We start from the raw sequence: 23,437 nt of genomic DNA, 5'->3' as shown, positions 1-23,437 counted from the left end.
TTTCTCATGTTATCGCAATTTATTTGCTCATTGCTTGAGAATGAATGAAACAAATATGTATGTGTTGCTTGCACAAATTATGTGCAAACAAATGAGTCACCACTTTGGAGTCATTTGGTTGTTAATGGACTGCCGTTTAAATTGGTGCAAGTACACATTGTATTTTTTTCAGCACAATGATACACCAACAAACCACAATGGGTTTCTTGATATCCTGATCATAAGGAGTGACACCTCCAGAGAGGCACAAACTTAACTGCCTTGCCCTGCATGTACACTTGTCAGATTATATTTAAATTTCCATATGTGTTTGAAAGACTGGCTCATTAGGTTAATTACCTATTTCTATTTATGCTCAATAAAAATAGGGTAAGACTTTTTTTCTCTGTTGAGGCCTTTTATTCTTTAACATTTATTGATACAGCTGGGCCTCTAGAGCCCTTCAAGTGTGGAAGCTCCCTGTAGAGTAGCACACACATGGCAACACAGACATGGATAATTCTATGTGGAATTATCCCTATGCTGTTTTGAGCTGTTTTTCAACAAACGTGTAAATATGGGTCAAAGTTACAGCTTTAAGGTATAATGAGCAAAAATACCAGAGCCTCAACTCCTCACTGCTATTAGCCTGGCACATTTCTAAAAACCACACCAACAATGTGAAGAGATAACTTGTTGAAGGTGACATATTTATATGGAAATGAGTATTGGCAATGATTGCCTTGACTCCGGAGCAAGTGAGTCGTAACCCACAGTTAGTTTTTATTGCTTGCCAACCCCGCTAGTTACTCCAGTCCTCAGGACCCACCATCTGGGAGGTGATTTTTAACCAACAATGTTGGAGTGTATTAATCTATTTAAGCAACATGCACCTGAACATTAACATTTTTAGGTATTTGTGCTTAACTTTACCACAGTATCTTATGTTACTTTATACCTTTACTACATTTCAGAGGGAAATAGTTAACTTTCAACTCCACCATAGTTATTTTACTGTTTTAGTTACAAGTTACTTTTAAGATTACTATTGCACATAGTGCTTAATATCACTATATTTTACAAGCCAGACTCTAAGTGACTGTGGCAACTTTCATGCTGTTTGTATTTTTCAAAGAGATGTTTTAGGTCCTGAACCCCCGTCTCTGTCCACAGTACCTCTCTGCTGACACTTTGAAACAGCAAAGGGACTCCACACCAGGAAGTATATGTATTTAGACAGAAAATAACCAATTCAAATTTGAAAACAATTTATATTGAATGCTCACAGTCACATATAGTCTACTAGGTGCATTGAACAAATAAACCTTTATCATCCAATTCAATTATAATCAATATGTTTAAATAAGAGTGGGCGGTGCCCTACCGCCCCATATTAAAAAGGTGCCACTGATTTGTTGTCTGAAATTTATAATAAAATTGTTTGGAGGATGTCAAAATAAGCTGGGACTTTCATCTTTGCTGTGATTCAAGGAGTGCCCCTGTCATGAAGCTGCATGATGATTAACACCATGTCTGTTTGACTTGTGGGACATCATTCTTGGTCATTTTTTGAGTTTTCTACATCAGCACTGTATTTCGTGTGGTGACGGAAGATTTTCTTGCATTGTCAAACCCATCATCAGATCAACAAGCATCAACAGGCACCATTCACAGGCAAGGTACATCTCTGAGGATAAAAACCTGCAGGAGAGCTATGTGACTTCATTCTTTGCCACTGGATTGTTTGATTGTACCCAGGGTGGTCAGTGCTTGTACAGTACTCCACAATATCTGCCTGGTAGAAGGAGATATTATGGATGAAGCTGTGCTTGAGCCCACCAGAGGACAGGGTCATGTAGCAGAGGTTGTCAGATTTGCAAGGGAATAACTTGTATTTATTTCAGCTTCAGAGCCAAGGCATTAGATGCAGAAGATCATTCACGGCATCAGATTTTTGCCATCTGAAGAAAGACTTTAAACTGTATTTTCAGGCACTATGTATGTTCACTATTAATCAATCCAAGGTCTATTAAGAACATTGTACAACATCCCCAATAGATGATGAATTGCATGCCCCTAACAGCCACTGTGAATCTTTCCCAGAGGGCCTTAGGACTATGAATGTCCCCTCAAAGCACATCTCTGTTATGCTCTGTAAAAAATGTGAATAGTTGAAGTAAACGCTGTGTTAATATAAAAGCTATTACAATTGCCTCAATCTAGATCACTTACTCCTGTCCCCTTACTATGTATAAATATTGGTTTTGGCTGCAGCACGAAACAAGTTTGGTGTCTCCTCCAGTAATTCTTACTACTATAGCCAATCTTTGCACTGACAACATTGCTGTTTTTCAAAATATTGGAGTTGCGTCACTATGCTAGCTAAACCAACATTAGTTTAGCTGGCTACTAGGCCAGTTACATTTGTATATTTGGTATTTGTTTCCCATTTCATTTATATATTTTTGAGCATTACAGTTTGTAGATAACTTAAAAAGACAGATAATGGAAAAGTCCATTACAATAACACTACTTTATACATAGTTCTTCACAGTTCATTGATCCCTTTTAAGTTGAGTGTTTTGGTTATTACAGTTTGGAATTTTATGGCTGAATTCCCTGTGCAGTTGTGAGGCGATCGGTATGTAGCATTTCAACAAACATGCCCCCCGTAAGCCACAGATGCTCATTAATATGTATAACCATACCCAGTAACTCAGGGTGATGCGCTCACACACATATATACACTCATATTCTGTTTCACCAGCGTAGGGCCAAGCCCCAGCTTGCCACCCTGCCTCAGGGACGGAAGTGGCAGATGGCGCCTGTTCAAAAGTGCAGAATACCCAGATCTGTTGGTTGAAGCCCCAAGAGGCACGTTGATGAAGGATATGAAGTGGAGATGACACTGATCACTCTTCTACCTCCTCCCCAAGCTCCCTCGATTTCACGAAATTCAAAGGAGCCCAGAGATACTTAAGGTGCAGAGAGGGTAAGGAGAGTGTAAGGAGAACAGAGGCAATATGGAAGTGAAGTGGGGAAAAAAATCAGAATGGAGGCTGTGTCTGGGGGGAATTTGGATGCAGACAAGGCAGTGCTACCACCCTTTTAACCCAATAATTACTAGTGGCTGTATTTAGTGTTTTAAGGACAAACCTCACATAATGTTTGGAAACACAAAATGTGCTTCAAATTATTAAGACATGTGACTTCACACAATAACATTTTATTTCACGTTCATCATGCCTTGATTGATGAACAGATTAGATTTTTTTTTTACATAGTTAGTTATAAGGCAGAGGAGGCTACTCATTGTATCAATTTAACTAAAAACAGCACACGTCAATGATAAGTGTGGCCCTAAAAGTCAGGTTGGAAAAACACCTCGTGATTGATTTTGGTATTTCTGAGGCTGCTCTAATTGTGTACTTTTGTTACTGACACTGATGAAATACTCAGAAACAATTATTGATTTTGCTGCCTGACTCTTTTTCCAAGACAAATCCATTTCTGTACAGCTGTTATCAATCCTGATCTTGGTTTCAGGTACCTTCTTTAGCAGAGCAATTAGTTTTAATTACAGAAGCTTATATGGAAATTGATTAATCTGAATCACTGTAATCTGGGGCATTTCTAAGATACTGCCTTCATTCAGTGTTGTTGGAAATTAATAGTGTGCATCTAATTTATTCCTTGAATTAAATACAACACATTAGTCTTTATATCTTATATTTACAGTTGTTATCACAACCTGTTAATATTTAGTAAGACACGTTTCAGTCAGAACATCAACACGTAAGCATTTTGTTGTTGAATACGCAGCATACTTTGACAAACTGTATTCACACAGTGTAGCACAAAAAGTCAAACTGATCTGAACATTTGCTGTCAGTTTTTGTTTACATAATCACGACCACCTCTTTGCACGTCACATTACCTCACATGCATGCATTGCCTTTCTTTGTTTTAGATGAGTGTTACTACACTGCGCCTAAACAAATTGCAGTGGATCATTTTGATGTATGTTGTTGGGACCTCATGATAACTTGCTATCATGACACCTCAGATTAGATTAGTCAGTGCTTACTCCAGTTAAAACTGATGATTTTTTTTTTTTTTAAACGTAACTAGAAAATGTTGCAATGATTTTGATTCTTTACTCTAACATGTCAACTTGGCATGAAGGTATAGGCTCACACATGCCACACTCACTTATGCCACACACAGACCCTTCTAAAGAGCCCCACCAGAGAGGAATTCATGGCCAAAGGAGTGTATACCATTGAGAAAACCGCTTCCTTTCAATTTCCTCCCTCTACCCTGGTCAGATAAAGTTCTCTTCTGTAGTAGAAGGAAGACTGAATAATTGCATATAATTGGATTATAGATTATGCAGTTCAGTGACCTTGTAGTCAGTTTTTGGACTCATGAGTAGATAGCCTGAGTAAGAGTGAGAAAGCAACCATTTTAAGTTAATATATTTGTGTATACTGTACACGTCAGCTAGTACGTTTTAGCATTTTGAGAAACCAGATGATTGGTATCAGCCTGATCTGATGACCTGATGTAAGACACTCAGCACTGGTCCTTCAATAGTCCTGACACAGATATGTACATATCCTGACTTTTTAACACATGCTAATGTCATCACTCTTTTGGATCACCGGAATCAATCTTTATATAGTGTCACATACTAAAAAAGTTCTAATAAGTAAAAGAGAGCAGCGCAGGGCCACAGGGGATTTTGTTCTTTGTATATTGAGCTGGCACATTAGCATTCATAGGGTATCATGGATTAGAGCAATAATCCTCAGGAAGCTTGTTTTTTTCCCTGATTTTCACGATATCTTTGGTGCTAGCCAGTCATGGCTTTGGTGTTTTCACACTGCACTGCACAGAGACTGTACTTTGATATCAAAGAGTGGAGCTGTTACGCTGACAAATCTGTTTATGCCTTCGTTTCCATCTGTTGATGGCACTCTTTTCTTTTTTTAGTCACAGTGACTCTCTCAGGTCATGCTAACTAACTTTTGAAGGCTCAGTCTAAATAAACTACAAACAAAACAGAATCACTCCCAGCCAAATAATATATTAACCCGATTTACCCAAGGAAGACGAGACTTTGATTTATAGGAGAAGGTTGGACCTTGTGCTTTTAAGCCAGGCTAATTATCTAGTACAAGCCCAAGTACGATGGAAAAATGCATTGGAAGCAGCTTTCTCTGTAAGTGCTTTATCTGCCCTCTTTAACTTGTAAACTGGTGACCAAGTAATGACCCCTGCTACTAAACACATAAGTGACAAAGGCAACATGTTTAGGGGTCTCTCACTCTCTCGTGTGTGTTCTTAGCCGCTAATCCAGTTCCCTCTGGGCTTCCCGGGGATGAGCTGATCCAGCTGTAACTGGTATTCAGCTGCAGACACACAGCGGCCGTGGAGGGGATGAGGGCATCCAGTGCCAAATACCTGGTGACTCAGGCTGCACCAAGCTTGTCTGATGTACCGCCAGGTCCCTCCCCAGAGGTGAAGGTAGTGGCTGGGGGGTGGAGGAAGGTGGGATCACAGATTAAGGAGGTTGTACTGCACCACCTCTTGATTACGAAGTACAAATATTTCTTATTGTCAAGCAATATTAGTATATACTCAATTTCTTTTCCCTTTTTAAAAGAGTAAAAAAATGTGACGGGTGCAAAAATAGCCAAGAGAACAGATTGAGGGGTTTTCTTAAAGAGCTGTCGTGAGGCTCAAAACATCACGGTGGATCTTAGGATGCAGTCGTGACAGATGGGATCAGCGGAGCCTAGCATAACAGCTCTATCTGATTAAGTGATCCTTCACTGTATGAGCAGTAGCCAAAATGAAAGTATTGGTGATGGTTTTGATGAGAATATTTATAATGCACACAGTATTAGCATTAGCAAATATTTTCTTTTTTTAAATCACCTTTGCATTTGCACACACATCAGGTGTGGCTGTGAGATAACATGGACGTCTTGCACCAGAGGGTTGTGTTGGTCTCCAGAGAGCTCCCCCGGCATAACAGACCGCTCCAATCTGTTTCTCTTGTTATTTTAGATAGCCAGCTGCCAGAGAAATGGATATGATTTGTGCGTATTTTAATCTGTATTTTACTGTATTTGATACACCAACATACATATAACATCCAAATATACTTTTGGCTCCCATGTATTTGATTTTTACAACCCTCATTTCGAATTTCTATTTGTGAGGATATTAATGCATTAAAATGTAAATTAATAGCAGGCCTGTGTTCATTCCACTCGTTCGCACTTGATCAGTGTTATTATGTTTACTGTCGGATGCTTACAGTAAAACAATACAGCTATAGCAACCTGGACTTAATGGTATTCAGGATTCCCAACAATATACAAATGATTTGGCTCCACAAGGCAATTCCACTGCACTGGGAAGATTTATGGAAGGTTTAGGTTTGCCCTATACGTGCATTCCCTGCTGAGTTTACCTCAGTGGGCAATGAACCAGGAGACAGTGTTTTTGTCAGTATCATTGCTGATTCAACTGCACCCATATACAATTACAGAATTGTCTTATTCAGTTTAATACACTTTTTTCATATGCAAATCCCCTGTCACTTTTCAGAGTGGTGTATTATGTATTTGTCTGGATAATGTGATAAATTACACAATAGCAAGATTATTGCTTTCAATGAACAGCAATCCGGACAGGGTAGAAGTGAGCTCCAGTGAGTGTTGTGGCCAAATAACAAAGGGGGACAAAAAAGAGGCAATGATGGTTAGAAAACAGGGTAAAGTAAAAAGAGAGTGCAGAGAAGACGTGGTCTGTGGATGAGAATGACTGAGTAGGGAAGACATAAAGGAAGCAGAGGAACGTGAAGCAAAATATGAATATGAATACACCAGTATGGCGGTCGTCATTGTAGGGAAGATACTGGAGCCAGTTGCCATGCCAACAAGGGTCAGACAGCTGCATCTCCTGCATTTGTCCATGGAAGGCCTAAAAGTGATGAGGGACTTTCAAGAGAAACAAAACTTGTTGAGGGGACACAACATGTCTTTTTTTCTCTTTCATCCCAGTGAATATAGTGGCTCATACATTTCAGGGATATATAGCTGACACTCCAAGGTGGAATGCACCATACTGTAAAAAACAATAGACAAAATATTAATAAAAGCAATTGCAGGTTTTAAGCATTTCCAGGCTGTTATGACCAGTTATATTAATGTCTTTAACTTCTGTATTTAAACCAATTGAAATAACATTATTTCATTGATTGAAACCCCTTAAGAAATGCACACAGACACACAAAAATGTTTGTTTTTTCTTTTTTTTCCCCTTAGTTGAGTTTTTTTATTTTTTTCTTTCAGCACCCATCATACGTGAAACCCAATTCCAAATGGAGCAGGGCTATTTCACAGTGCAGCGGCACCAGACGTCTCCTACATTGTGTTTAACATTGTTGAAATATTTGTTTACAAGGTTCAGTGCCGTTTAATTTTCTTGTGATCAGCTCTCTCACCCTCCTCTTTCTTTAGCTCCTTCTGCTTGTTCGAACTCAGGAGTCCTTTTGTTTGAATATGCAGAGGACTTCTCTCTCGCGCTCGTATTTGTTCAGTTTGCCTAATTAGAGTTTGGCGAGATGAAAGAAAGCAGCAGGGCTTTTTGCTCAGCAGCTGAAACTAAACGAGATACTGTTGTCTTCAGGAAAAAAAATAACAACTTGACATTTGTTGTTTCCTTAATTTAGAATTGAGCTCTGCCATTTAATGCCATGGCATCACCTCCATGGGAGACGCTTTCGTTGTATGTTCACGTGAAGGCTACACGTCATATGTGATTGTCACTGACTTTTAGTACATACACTTAAACAACTTAAATTAATGTTAGGGTTCGTAATAACTTATACTTTTTTTAAACATATTTGTTGAAATCCTCCTCATGTACACATAGCCATCAAAAAATAAAGGGCCGCAAATAAATTGATTGGTTGGCTTACCTGTCTGTCACTAACTAACTGCCTGCATGCACCCTGCAGTGCTGTCACTATGCACGACAGAAGTCTGCAGTGGAGAGAGGCATACACCACTGATGGAGGGAGGATTTCCAGAAGTTAGGAAGTGAGTCATGGAAATGTCAGCTCCTTGCAGTTGCCATGCAGTTCACGTTCAAGTGTTTTTTGGGCGCAGTTTTAACAAGAAGGTTGATGGGATGTGATGGGGTGTATCAGTTGTATTTTTAAAAAGAGAAGCCTGCTCTTGCTCGCTTTTCCAGGATTACCAACCCAAGCTTAAAGTGTTCTCAATGATTCATCTTGAAAAATGCTGTGCAGTCTTTAGATGCAAAGGCCCATATATTGAGAAAATGTGAGAAAAATTATTTGTTGATGTATTCAGTCACAAGTGTTATCTCGCTTTGAGGACAATTAAGAGATTAGAACTGACTAAACTCTTTACCATTAATTTTTTGCAGCTGGCTGAAGAAGAGTCTGTCTAAGCATCTTCTTCACAACCATTTTATTCGCCAATTTGCAAAGTGGATACACCAGTTGGGACTTTCCAATCTCAGTTAAATCAAGCTGTTTATTCTTCTCTACAAAGAGAATTCCAGCTTCAGAACACAGACACATGAATTATTAATACATTTGCAACACAATTTCCATTAATTTAGCCATAATTACCCAACTCTCTCAAATGACTCAACTTCCAGGAGCACCGCAGATTCCATGGTCTAATGGTGTTTACCCGACCCAATGAGCTAAATGAAGTTAGCGCGTCATCTCAGTTGGAGGACATTAATTTTCCATTATGGGATGTTGTTGTAGTTACCTGCTGAGGCCCACCCCCCGACACAAGACAGGAAGTCGCCCTAACAAAACCTCACAGGGAGCCACATTTCAAGGAAAGTCATTACGATTTTATTTTTTCTATCCTGACGGGAAACTACAGTTCACTGCCATGCTGTTAGTGAAGAGGAAAAGGATATGTGCTCCTAAACACCGGCTGAAGGGGGAAAATTGTCAAAATGAAACATTAAACATCCCCAAACGCTCAAGGCAAGGTGCTATTTTGTACTAATGTCCCCGTAGATTACTTTGCTCTGACTGGAGCTTCCATGGCTCAGAGGACCAGCAGATTTTTTTCGTTGTAGTTGTTTTTACTTTATCTCACTGACATGGGTTTACTGTGGTTCTGCAATAGAGCAGTGATAATGATACTAAAACATACCAGTCTGTAAGAGGTAAAAATGGTTCTTACAAGTAAATGATTGAAATTCCTTTTCCTGCTTCCCTGATTTTGGAGTGAACTTCCTTGGTCATTCATAACTGGACACACATTCTTTTTTTTTTACATTCTGAATTTGTTTGCTTCACGAACACAAGACTAAGAACAGCAGAATGAGGATTATAGAACAATGCAAGTATCTTTGGTTTGGTTGTGTGAGTCTGGAGGGTAGAGACAGTTTGACAGGTTTATACATAAGAAAGGGGTGCAGTCACTTGTGCTAATCATCCACTTGAGGGCTTGCTTCCTTCCCTCCATCAATGCTGTTGGTCTCTCCATCACATCTGGTGTTGCAATCACAGCTTCCACCATTCCCGGAAAGATGGAAATTTGGAGGATGATGTGCATTTGGTTGCCCACTCTCCGTTTTCAGCTTCCCTAATGAGTAGAGTCCAGAAGTGGCAATCAGAGGCATTCATTCTATGAAACTGGCTGTAGAAGGAGAGCGGATGGACTGGGATGCATCTGCGGCACTGGCAAAAGATGAGGAAGAGGAGAGGAAGGACAGATGGATGCTCTGGGAGAGGACATCATATCTCAGTTGGAACAAATGATTAGTTTTGACCTCATGAATGAAAGGGAAATTGAGGTCAGACATAGAATTTAGAGGTTTTCGCGAGATGTACCCAACCTGTTTCCTACGGGCCTGGAATTCTTACTGGAACAAATACAACTCATGGAAGTACAGAGAGAAGATAGTTTAATTTTGGATGGAACACTGCAGAGCATGACGATGCAACTCTCACTATATTACACATCTATATCACAGCTCTATTAGTGCTGGTGGGGCCCATTCTTTGAAGTGAATGCAGTGGGGTTTTATTGAAGGGCTAGTAAAATACTGCAGCTCCTCTGAGCGTCTTTAGCCTGTCTTGTGTAAATTAGCATCAGAGAAGAAATCATCAGCATCCTTCTGTGTGTCAGCTTCAGTGGCTAAAACATTTAGAATTAGTCCAAGCTCTCTGGCTCGACATATGGAGGTTCTATTTATTTATGAACTGTTTAATTAAGATGGAGCAGCAAATGTTCAGATCTCTACCCCTCACCAATCTCCAAGACGCTCTGATTTATTTTTCCAGACACATCCCATGACATATTAAATGTGTTTTCATGAACAAAATGTGCGAGTCAGAGTGATTCACTCAGCTTTATGCACTTAATTAGGAGTTGTTGGGGAGCGAGCATATTATCTTGATGTGGGATCTTTTCTTTTTGTAAGACTTAACTATGATCTTCCCACATACAAAATAGACAGCTATTAAGCCAATAAACAAAAGTCAGTGCAAAACGTGTGATCCCCTGCTGAATAGAATTATTAGGCATGCAGTGTTCGGGTCTTAATTTTGTATTCTGTAAGGACAGTTTTTTTTACTTATTAAACATTAAAGCAATGACAACAAAAGTTTAAGCCAAAAAAGAAACAGACTGTAATATTTTGTATCATCTGCCATTGGTTGAATATGCTGTCTGTAAATGTTGTCATGTGCAATCTTAATTATAGTGCGGCCCTGTGTTGTTGTAACTTTGAATAGTAAATCACATCATTTGACAGGCTCTCAAACAACTTAGTGTATCGTTCCTGACAGATGATGGCTGTTGCTGCTGTGTAAAGCGGAAAGTGACCATAAAGATTTAATGCTTCACTCGCTCAGCTTAAGTGCCTCGCCTGGGGTCAACAGTTCCCTGTGGTATTTCCAAGGAAATCAAATGCATGTGTGCACACGTACACGCACAAACACAGAAGAGAATTCCAAATTGCTAGGAGTACATTTTTTATTCAGATACCTTGAGAATCTGGGGCATTCTTCCAGAAAACAAGCTCTCCGAGTAAAGACATTAACATGTATAGTATAATTATTTTTTCTGTTACATTCAGAGGATGCAATCTTTTATAGTATAATTTGTGAATATTAACTGTATATGTTTAGAAGTGATCCAGTGGTCACCAAAGTCAATATGACATGCAGTAGTACTCATGAGCATAAATTATTTTTATTGTGACCTTTAAACTTGGATAAGTCTTCATCATTAACGCACAGAGAGAAGCAGGAGAAATATCGTATATGCGCAGCAATTGTAAAATCCCCTGCTTTTACATTATTATGGTAAAAGAGAAGCAGTTAGATTTAATCTTTGAATGTGATCGTAAACCTGTGATATGTAACATTCAAAGTAAATAGTCTGCAATACAACTGAAGCATAAATCTGTAGGGGAACAACTGTATCATTCCTACTTGAGCAGTATCTAATTCACCATGTATTTTCAATACTTTTTAGTGTCAACCTAAAAGCCTGTGGAAATGCCTCAACCCATGGTCATTATGTCCCAACAAGTAACAATTACATTCACCAATTTGCATTGGTGCATCTCCATAAGTGTCAGTGGCCAATTCTCATCAAGTCTCTTGGCCCAGTCTCGCACAAGTTGGAATTTAACTGAGCAAATGTGATAATTTGACAAGACTCATGCAATCACCAGAATAGGCTGTTCTGCTACAAATAATAAGCGCCACTGCTTTCTGCTCACGCGTTAGCTTACCTGCATTGAGTGTACATTCTTTTTGTAGCTGTGTCATAGAGGCTTTCAATCGAGAGTCTGACTTTATGTTTGCTTGATTGACATGCGAGTCAGCCTCTTCAAAAAAATGGTTATTGTATGCTCATACCCAAGCACCACCCAGGCTTTTGCTCCCCACAGTTGCCTTATAAAGCAGCATGCAGTATTCTTAAATACATGAATTCATAAACCTTTGGGTGATCTCATGCGTCATTGCTTTTCTACGATGTAATGGAAGTCCAGAATAAAAGACACCACAGCGACATGCAGCCCTTGTAGGAACTCTGACTTCCTTTTTGCACCGATGACAGCTAAACCTATTGACCAGATTAGCACCAGTAGATGAAAGCCTTTCTGGGATTTATGAAGCTGTTTGATTGAGTGTCAGTGCAGACATCAGATAATTGACAAGGTTTCATATCAGCAAGCCCTTCTTTTCTTTTTTGGGCAGATATATCAATAAAGGCTTTTTGATGCTCAGCAGAGCAGTTTCTTAGATGTTTCTTAGACTATACAGCATGTTCAACATATTATGACCAAGGCAGAGTATGTTCCCTGTAAGCGTTTTATCCTTTAATAAAATCTCAGTGAGCTGTGGTGTATGACTCTGCTCTGCCGGTAAGCCACTGTGGACTCGTTGGGCAAATTTTACTTGATATTAAAGTGTAGAACTTAACATGTTCCTTCCCTTTGAAAAGTTCTGTGTTAATCATTTAAGGCACTAAAAGACATGGAAACCTTTGACATCAATCTATAGCTCTCTGTGAGATTGTAGAAATATTCTCAGCCCTTCACCTCCTACTTTCTATTTCTTTCTCTCTCTCATAGAGTAGAAATACACAGTGAATTATTAAAGCACTTGCCACAGTTTCTATATTACTTAAGCTCTGCAAAGACACTATGCATTATAGATCAGGCTACTGAGATGAATATTATTCACATTCAATCAGAGCCGCTTTCCGACATCTTTTAAGCAGATGTTTTTACAAATTGCCCCAGTTTGTTTCCGAGCCCTTGAGGGCCATGTCTGCACTTTTAAGCAATGGCAGACCTACAGCGATGATTTCACCGTGAAACTTTATCTGTGCCCAGGCCCAGTAAAAGCCAATGATTTGTGGATGTGTCAAACGTTTTGGATACTGTGCTGTTTTATATCTCGTGCCAAGGGTGCATCAAGCAATAAGCTGCACATAAAACCATTTATTGTTCTTATTTTATACTTCATGACTTTTATACACTAAGATAGTTCTTGCTAGCTCCCACTAAAGTCATCAAAGGCAGTGTCCTTAAAAAATATGTTGTGTGACTACTGTTGTGTTATCAGCGGGTAAAGAAGAGGCTTCTGTGTCAGCGTGTCATGTGCCTTCCAGAGGCACGTAAAGTGCGGTGGCCATATGCTGCCAAGAGTCCTTGGAGGATGATGATATTTAACATGCCAGCCCAGCACCACAGGGGGTTTGAGAAGCAACCACATTCTTCCTTGTGACATAGTCCATGTGTCCATCTGATGAACGAGGGATAGTGGAAGTGTGAAGAAAGGAAGTGCAGAAGTGGGGGATAATGATGATGAGTCCCATTTTTCTCTGTTCCCTCCAGTTTGTCTGCTGTTGCGTCTGCCCTGAGACCCAGCACATCTGCTTGGTTGTGTGTGTGTGTGTGTGTGTGTGTGTGTGTGTGTGTGTGTGTGTGTGTGTGTAGGATGATGAGGCTCATCATAATCTGTGAATATTTGAGAAACAGGTTTGACAAATGAATTTCTTACAAGGTCATTCAAGATGACGCTGTGCCAGTTGAATGCTGATTACAAAACACAGTAATTACTTGAACTACATCAGATACATCTCTTTTTGTTATAAAGCCTTTCCTATCACATTCTGTGTGTGAATATAGAATGTCTCAAAAATGACAATGTCTGAACATTGATCTTCATTCATCTTTTAGTTGATGAAGGACAAGCAGATGATGCCACCAGACATTATAAAGGCAACCATATAATTTGTATCCATGTCATCTTTATGATACAAGCCATATTATTAACCATGTCATTATGTGTATATGGGGGCTGACTCCATTCAGCTTAGTGCAAGTATCAGTCTGGTGTATCTATGAAGTTATAGAGAAAACCCTGGTTAACCTTATTTTAGTTTTTTCTCTACCATGCAGTATGTGGCAGAAGCCATCAGAAGTCATTTGGATGAAATCAGTAGTTTGCAAAACAATAATGGCTTGTGTTCATCAGACCTGAAAAAATAGTATAAAAAGGCGGCAGATGAGGAAGAAGAGAGCAGGAGGCAGCTGCAGCTGGCTGATGGAGGCTGGATATGGAGCCAGAGAGACAGAAAAAGTGAAAGAAAAGGAAAATAAGTAGGAAGACAGGGGCTGGGCCAGGGAAGACGTGAGCATGTCTACTCCTAATGACAGAATTATGACCGCACACCATCTGTCACTCAATCATAACCAGCCAATCAGAGCTGCTCTCCAATCGGCGGCGGTTCCGTTTGGCACTCCCATCTGTACTCGCCACAGAATTAAGGAAGTAATCAAATGCTCAGATGTCAAGTAGATGGGGAGAATCATAGTTTCTGCTGGGTTTTCGTCACGGCCTCAATGTGTGTCCTGCAGTGATTGGATTCGTGCTACCGTATTGATGTGTGGTAGTTTAGAGTGTTAGATCTTTTCCTTATGTCTGTTATGTGAGGATGTATTTAACTTAACTTTTCAGATGTGTCATTTCATTTTCCAGTCAAACCACTTGCTAGTGAAAGCTGTCTCATCCTGATCAGGAGCTGGCATGTTAGGAGTTGAGCCTCCTGTGTTTCTGCCAACAAAACATAACGTGTGTGACTGGCTCTGTGTGGGTGTGAGTTTGTGTGTAAGTGTCTTTCTGTTATGGAGAAATGTTGCCTGGATAGAAAAGTTTGTGTTTTGCAGAGATCATATAATAACTCTCAAATTTTTCATTTCACCCTCTGATACAATGCTTGGGAATTAATTTCTCATTCTGATTGATATTTGGCTTATCTTTGCCACATGTGGACGTGTCTGAGGGTCTCTGGTTAAAACTGCCTGTGAGGACACAAGATGACAACTTGCTGCCATTACTCTGTATTCCTTCCTTCCTCTTGCTCTGTGTATATTCTTTCTCCTACTCTTCTTTACCTCTTCTAGGCTTCCTCCACCATTAAATTGTGCCACTCTCTTTTTGCCTGCCTGAGCAGTATGATGCCGGGGAGGGGTGGGGTTGAGGGTATTTGAATGATTTGGTATGCAGTGACAGCACCGTTCTGTTTCATTGCAGGAGCCTCCGTCTTATCTCCTTAATGGATTATGAGTAAGGGAACAAAAACAGAGGGAGGCAGAGTGAGAATGATTGGACTCCCTGCAAAGGGCCGGCAGGAAACTGACGGCATCCAGATAAATAAAACACTCAGTCTGTACATTTCCTCTACCCCTGAATCACAGATGTTATTAAGAAAAAGGACAATAGAGAAAGCTTGTAGTGAAAAGTCATCAGAGCTTCTGTGCTCTTTGCATTCTGATTTACCTGCTGGTGGCGGTTCAAGTGTGTTTAGTGCAGTCACGCTGGAGACGAATAGCTGGCCCCTGGTCGTGTGTTCATTCCTTTGCTGTGACATTGGATGCTATCTTTCTCTTCTTGGTGCTCAAAAAAAAAAAAAAATTTGAATGTAATCTTATGAGTGAAACACCTCAGTTATCCCGGCCAGGGTGTAAATGTCTAAGCACAGGCATTGGAGTTCAACCCATAGTGCATTTGCTGAGTATGGAAGTATGAAGGCAAAACCCCCTTATGTCTTTCACTTTATTGCTAACTCCAGTGCTGAATATTCAAAAAGTGCAGTCACCAGCGATGTGAATCAAGTCTGAAGCGTCTTTTAGGCAGAAAGATTATTTTATTCAAGACTCTGGTTGATGCTGGTGACTGATGATATTCCAAACAGAAGTGAAAGATAAAACTCCAGTGACGCAACACTGCACATTCTTGATGTTGAAGGGATATTTAGACTGAGCTCTTTGCTAGTAGTACCAATAGTGTTACGTTTGAAATGGTATTGATTAAGGGAAGACAGGTTGGCTTGAAAAGAGTCGCCCTTTTGGGACCTCTATGATGTTGATATTTTGTGCTGCCTCGGGTTAAATCCACTTTGCTTCAGTCATTGGGTTTATATGAGAATGAACCCTGCTTTAAGAACATGTTCACTCTTTGGTTTATTTCTCTATTTTGAGGTTTTCCTTAAAGAATTTCCATCCACTAGACACGCTACTGGATGTTTTATGGTAAATGAAAACTGTCGGCAGAATTGTTTGAACAGATATTATAACATTATCTTTCCTACCAGGCATTTATGGTTCTCTGCTTAGCAGACTTGCTAAACAGGTGCTCCATGGAGGCTGAATGTAAAATTTCAAACAGTAAGAGTTATTGTTGTGTGTTATGATGCCGTGTCATTGTGGATGCAAATGCTGCTGCTTTAGAACTGTTGAAGAAATATTTTCTTTCCTCCTCACAGACTAAGCTGGAGTGCGCATGTGAACACACACTCAACAACAAAGTTGCTCAGAGACAGTTGAGGTCTTTTGTTCCTTTTAGTTTGAGGAATGACCTTTGATAGGTTGAAGCTGCTAGGCGTGCTGCTTCTTTTAATGGCAGTTTTGACAGTGTTGTTGCTATTCCTCTGGGGACGGTTGCACTGCAACCAGTCTGGCCTCAGATGTGTTTAACCAGAAACTCAAGGTGTTTTGATGATGGCAGAAAGGTGCCACCTGCATTGTAGCCTCTAAGAAATCAGAGTGTTATCATTTTTCTAATTCCAAATGTGTACCAATATGTTTCATGATGATGTTTTTGCATGTATGGATTATTACAGTATATGAAATGGTTTGTTTGGTGTTGTGGCCTGTTTCAGAGGTTACTAGAATTCATTCACCACAGCAGACACTGATTTTGGATTTCTTTTAAATCTATTGATTGCAGATTTGCCAGATGTGTGCACAATAGCCTACAAAAAGCTAAATAACTATTTTAGGTGGCTATTGTGATGCTGTACTCTCACATCTGTGTTGGGATAATCTTTGGCTTTGGGTATTTTTCTACAGTGAACACAAAACCTTTTATCCTGTAGCGTTTTCCCAGGTTTATCTCTGACCCTCTCTCTGTGTGAGACCCTGCAGAGCTGAGATTCTTTTTTTTTTTTTTTTTTTTCATGATTTGAGTACAGAAGAAGATGACAAATCCAGTCCGAGCCTTTTCTGCCAAACAGTTCTTTGTGTGTTCCATAAGTACTCCAGAGGAAAAAAAAGCATTTGTGAGAGCAATAGCCTTCGGGGGTTGCGCCAAATGAAAATGCTTTTTTTTCTAAACCCCCCCACACCTCACTCAAGAAGTGTTTGCTTGTTTTCTGTTACTATTCGCTCTCTCTCTCTATACTCCTCTCTCTTTCTCGTTTTACCTTTGATTTGAACTCTGACATCCAAGTCTGCCCCAGGATGTCTGTCACAAACTGCAGTCCAACGTTGTGACAATGCTTTTTTTCTTCCCGTGCCGTTTATGACCTTCTTTTCTTCCTCTTTCTGTTCTTTTTTTCTGTTTTTTCCCTTTCAAGGTCTGGCGCACCTGACGTTAAACGACCAAGGTATGGGTTCATTCCTTTTTATTTTGGTTCTGGTTTTTTTTTTTTTTTTTAGAGGAATTGACTCAGCCTCTTCGCCCCCAGCCCCCTCTATACTGCCGCTTTCCCTCACAGCCTCCTCCTCTGCTTCTTACCTTTCCTCATTGCCATATCCCTTCATTTCCTCCTAAATACTCCCTTGCCTTTTCCACCCTTTGTAAAATCTTACCCGGTTGCTGTACCCTTCTTCCTCTCCTTCCATGCTCATCTTTTGGTTGTCCCTCTTGCTTCACCTCGCTCTCCCTGCTGCCATATCTTTGTGCATTTCTGTAACCTCCACCAATGTGCGTCCCACCCCTTGTCCTGTCCTATGGCTTACGTCCTGGACCTTCACCTCTGACCACCTTTGACCCCGACGACCTGACCCGGGGCTGAAGGTAACACTTTTCTGCTATCCCTTCTGCTTGGGTTTAAAAAAAGACAAGAGAAAAAAATGATGATTCTATTGGAAATGTGTTTGTTGGTCAAGTAAAAAAAAAAAAAAGTGTCCATTCACTAACACTTCAAGGTGAAAGTGTTGTCGAATGTGCAGAGTTTCTCATCACCACTCTGCTGACATTCCCATTGTTTGGCATTCAGTGTTTGAAGGACTTTAAATTATTTGTTAGACTTCCATGTCATGGGAAGATGTGTCTGCAATTGTTTAAATGTTGCTTTGTTATATTTGATGCAATGTATTTACAACACATATGCATGTTTCACTACAGCTGCTTAATCTAACCACACACTCTTCTTTGTATCTTACAGACCTTTAATCTTTTGCAAGTTTTTCCCTTGTGTTTTACTCACAAGCACCGTTGAAAATGTCATGTCATTTTGTCTACTATAGCAGCTACAATGCATTTTAAACTACACACAAAAGTCCAACCTGATTATTTTCTTTCCAGAAAGTTCATCTGACCTTTCTCTGCCTCTGGCCTTGCAGTGAGGACAGTCTATAGATAAAAGTGTGAAAGCAAAGTTCACAAGAAAGGAAGGAGCAAGTGGACAGTCACAATTGCCAGTCAATGTTCTGACCTTTACTAGTGTGGAGAGAGTTTTCTTTCTTCAGATTAGTCTGTGGCTAAGATTTGAGGGACAAGCCCTTTCCTTTGATTATTCTTAAGTTAGTTTCACATTATCTCACGGTACTTAGCAGATGTGGGAAAAGCTTAACAATCACACTACATCCATCTGAGGTGGATGACTCCAGTTGTTAAAGCAGTGAAGCCAGTCCCAGTGCACACACGCAGCATGCTCTCATGTTCCCCCTTAAATGAGAGGTACCGTAGACAGTGAAGGTCATAGTTTCTTCTACCTGCTGACAACTACATGCTCATCACAGTTACTACTTCTCTTTTGCTGAGTTCTGCCTCCCTGTCAAGGACGGTGATCAGTATGTGGATAATTTCGATGGTCCATGCTATAGTGGGATTTCCTCCAGGTATAACATTGGGTCTTTTGTCAAGCTCTATAATGAAGCAACAGCGCAGAGTATTACATTAAATACCTTTTTATCATCTTATGTAAAAAATTGTAAAAAAATTCCAGTTCTATATGAAACTGTTGAGAAAAAGTTGGTTATTATTGGGAAACACTGCAATGACATATATAGCCTATATGAATTAAGCCTAACAAACAGTAAAGTAAAACAGAGTGCAGATTCCAACATTGTACCAGTGCTCTTGGTGATTAAATCTGAATTAATTTATAAATGTGTCTCAAGACATGACCAAATCTATCAGGTACAATCGTCAACAATCTATTTTAACTGATGACACACATCATTGTATCATTCTTGTCCATTTTGTATATATAATTCAAGCACAGTTACGTTTGGAAAAAAATAACTGGTGTTCACACATTAGGTGTGGGTTAGAACTACTTTCATGTAAAAAATACGCTCAGACATTTTGAGGTGACTATACAGCATCTGCTGCATGCCTCACAAAATAGTGATATCAGAAGACCATTCTGAATTGGTCCTGGACAGCTCTACACCATGGATTTTCAAATTTATTAAGGTATTATTACTGATCATATCAGAGTGCCTCTCCGCTAGCTGAAGATCAGTAGATGCCATGTTGGGAGAGGCCCACTCAGAGCCCACCCCCTGTAGAGACTCTGTGGAATAAGCTCAGAGATTGGTTAACAGCAAATATCCGTTGAATATTTCTGATCCTCTGGTAGCTCTGAGCATAAGTAAAATCCAAAATCCTTCCAAAACGTTGTGCAGGTTAAAGTAAGTTCAGTCACAACATGAAAGAAACACAATTATCATGCATGTGTTTGTTTATGTTTGTGACTGGCTGATGAAGTTTAGATTATACAGACACAAATTAATCCAGAATCCAAAGGGTTAACACAACCTCTTCTGACACTGTAATTAATTGTCATTATGGGACTTTGTTACTAGTGTGAAGAAATAAAGTGCAGCAGCAAAGCAAAATTAACTTGAGCAGCTGTCATCAGACTCCCGGCCTGTGTTCAATAGTCCAAAGTGAGAGTATGCATTTAATTCATCACTTTAAGATCAGACATGTGTGTCAGATAAAATGGTGCCTGAAAAATTACCACGAGCAAGAGTAGTTCATACTGACTGGAAGATGCCTTTTTTATTTAGATAATGGTAATAATGGTGCTCAACAGTCGCATAACGTTTGCTTATTCAGTAGTTTAACCATTTTTCACGAAATTCCTGCTGTCTTCTGATATGGCACATGTTTTCCAGTCTTTTACTGATTATTAGTGGTAAGTTCATTTAAGTTGATTTCTTAGCTGTGACAGTTAAGTCAATCAAAGTAAGGCGAATTGTTTTAACGCAATTTTCAATCTTGTCTCAAACAACAAATCACAGCTTTGCCCCTTTTCTCTGTTTTACGGTAATATAGAATGAAATCATTTAGCTTTTTGATTGGTGGTTTGATAAAATAAGAAATGTATAGATATCATCTTTGGCTCTGGAAAAGTACAACATTTATTATAGTTGTGTAATGTTTCATAGGCCAGAAAGGGAGATTTGTTACTCCAGAAATGATGGCCAGCTCAAATAGCGTAGCACTTAAGAGGTTGCAGCAGTGTTTGGGAGGCACAGAGAATATCAAGTTTCTAACACTTTTATCATATATATGAAATAGGACAATGAATATGCCAAATATGCTTTCATCCAATTTGACCAGAACGAACAGCAGACTATTGATGCACAGTGTATAATAAAATGTAAAATAAATATTACATCAGGTTAGTCATCAACAATTGAGATTATCTTAATTTATTCCTTACTTACTCACCCACTGATATTACTACATTAGTATTTTTAACACACAGTTGCAAAGGAATACGCTTGGATATTTTTCTCTCTGACATTTTGGCCAATTTACCATCTATTTAAACCCCACTTTCACTTCAGAGATTATTCCAGGAGAAAGCATGTGCACTATGAAGGTTTCTCTCATTTTCTCAGAGCAACAAGTTTAACACTTCATTTCTCCTATGCAGTACGCCACAAAGACAGAATACAATTTTCTCTCCTTGGCAGACATTCACTGCCACCAACAGATGATTCATAACCATAATCTCTTCATCTCTATGCAGCCTCTACTCTTACTTCCCCGTAACATCTCCCATAACCTCCTGCCATTTACCTCAGATCCCTGTCTGTAGTCCATCCCAAGCTGGGCTGACTGTTTACTCCTGCCGCATGCTCATAGTGAGAAGAGCACCCATCCATATGATAGATCATGCCAGAGGAGTGGGAAATCTGACATCTATCCATCTCCACCATCTCCCCCGAGACATGCCCAGGTCTCAACATCAGACATTCAGTCTCCGATTCATCAGGGCATACTGTAGCTGTGCCTTTCCGATCAAATCTGCCATCATAAGCAACAGGATCTAAAGTTGAAAGGTGCCTGACGGAGAAAATGTATCAACTTTTTTTTTAAAGATAGAATAGATTATATCTCACACACACACACACACACACACACACACAGGTGAGCTGCTCTAATGTGCATGTGACTAACTGCATCTGGCTTCTGACTCTTGTACAGTACATTTTCAAAATCTGACATGTAATAACAGTCTACAAATAGGCCACAGGCATTCAGATGTTTAATCCATATTTTATTTTGGGGAGAAAAGAAAATGAGTCCTGCACAGGTAACAGTGTGTTGTTTTCCTCTCATCAGGGCTAACCACTGCAAGTTAAGTAAAACAAGGTACAAGGTAAATTACCTCGGGATGGATGCTATATTTTCAGTTCAAAATAAAGTAGCTGATTATGCTTGTTTCATCAAACAATGCCCAGCCAGCCATTTATATTGATCACCCTGTAGCCAGAATTAATACAGTGTTTGTACCCAGTGGACGGCCAAAAAACATCTTGAAAGAGAAAAATCGATAAACCAATTTGGTAAAGGCGAGGACGTGTGACATGTTAGCGAATTAGATGATTTTCACCGGAGGATTTAGCCAATTCTCAGCTTTCCCTGCATCACCTTTCCTGAAGTCTGTGCATTTCAGTGTGCGTGTGCACATGTATGTGTGCATGTCAGGATAACAGTTTTGTTAAGAAAACAAAACAAAAGAGAGAGCAGGGTTTTGGTCAATGTTAACGATCACAGACAGGTGCCTCAGCCATCACATAACCAGGCCAAGAAAATCAATGTCAGTCTCATCTCAAACCCACGGCTGTCCTTCACAGCTGCAGGAAGGACAAACCCCAGGCTTCAGTCAGTGCTGATCTCTATCTGCCCGCCCGTTGTACTGGCCCCATACATTGGGCTGCATGCTCAGAAAGCTAGATATGTGATATGTGACCACAGTGAGAACATAGTGATTATAACATAACATAAGAGCTTTGACAGACATAAACTCTCTGAATAAAATGGGCTGCGTTCCTTGATAAATAAAGCCCTAAATGTTAACATTCGAACGGACATTTGTATTTTCAATCATTACCCTCTAGTCTCTGGTTTACTACTAACACTGCTTTCATGAGGGGAAAACAAAAACAGAAAAAAACACCTGGTGCAGTTTTTTTTCCCGAGATATTTAAATAAAGATGCTACTAATTTACATTTTGGAGTCAGAGGACAGTTCCAGAAACAGTTAGGTTCTGCTGTTAATAGATTTGCATGTACTAGAAAAATGATTAGGATGGAAATTCTGATACGAGATGGAGTTTTAAACTCAAGAAATGCTGAAGCACAATTCAAGTAGTATAAAGGGAAGAAAGTCTTTGGGCCATCCTCAAAGCTGCAAGGAAAGCCTGAAGGCAATGCACTACTGACCTTTACCTAATAACATGGTCATGCTTTTATTGTGATGGGTTCAAATTAGGAGGAGCAACATCAAATGCACAACATTCACAAAGGTGAATGGGTCAGAAATAGAGGATCCCTTTGGATCTGGTGATTCTGAATTGTACCGTTTGGGAGCTATAATGTTAGTGTACCACATATTTATGTAATCCTTTTACACTCTCTGCACAAACTCAACTCTCTTTGTGTACTACAGGGTCAAGTTTCATACAGGTCTTAGGTCAGAATACATTTTTAAAATTTGGAATATTTATCAATCACTTGGTGGGACAAGATATATACATCACATACTGTACTTCTACACACCCTTCACACCTTCCACACAGTTTTCAGCGCTGAGAATCAGTATCAAAATAGAAAAATCAGGTTTGACTGGGAATTGTCTTATCGCCACATTGTTAACTCACTTCCTAACTGCGCTGACCTTTATATTGAAGCAAAGCAATGATATGATGGGGTAATTGTGGGTTATATTTTGATGGTGTTCTTCTACTCCTGCTGGGATATTAACTGAAGCTTTGAATATATGCAATATCACTTTGGTCCGCAAGCACAACTTAATTATAATTTAGCATCAACAGTAAACAATAACTGTGCATCTGTCTCATAAAACTCAATTTGCAGTTATAT

At 39.6% G+C, this 23,437-nt stretch overlaps 1 protein-coding gene and 1 long non-coding RNA gene across 11 annotated transcripts in view; one reads left to right on the top strand and one right to left on the bottom strand.

Annotated features, from left to right (window-relative positions):
• nrxn2b (neurexin 2b) overlaps positions 1-23,437 on the top strand; it is a 618,875-nt gene that overhangs the window by 143,849 nt on the left and 451,589 nt on the right. For 9 of the 10 annotated variants that reach the window (XM_069519278.1, XM_069519277.1, XM_069519272.1 and 6 more), the window contains one exon: positions 17,439-17,468. The exons of the other annotated variant lie outside the window; for it this stretch is intronic. In XM_069519278.1, the coding sequence (XP_069375379.1) occupies positions 17,439-17,468 (30 nt within the window). The remainder of the gene's footprint in view (positions 1-17,438; positions 17,469-23,437) is intronic. 10 annotated transcript variants of the gene reach the window in all.
• The window catches only part of LOC138406684 (uncharacterized), a 31,772-nt gene continuing 17,252 nt past the window's right edge, over positions 8,918-23,437 (bottom strand). The window contains exon 3 of the long non-coding RNA XR_011240024.1: positions 8,918-9,638. This is a non-coding gene — a long non-coding RNA (uncharacterized lncRNA). The remainder of the gene's footprint in view (positions 9,639-23,437) is intronic.

Source organism: Paralichthys olivaceus, chromosome 22, assembly GCF_024713975.1.
Source record: "Paralichthys olivaceus isolate ysfri-2021 chromosome 22, ASM2471397v2, whole genome shotgun sequence".
NCBI classification, from domain to species: domain Eukaryota; kingdom Metazoa; phylum Chordata; class Actinopteri; order Pleuronectiformes; family Paralichthyidae; genus Paralichthys; species Paralichthys olivaceus.
The sequence above is the reverse complement of the archived record's forward strand: the minus strand, read 5'-3'. Positions and strand labels throughout refer to the sequence as shown.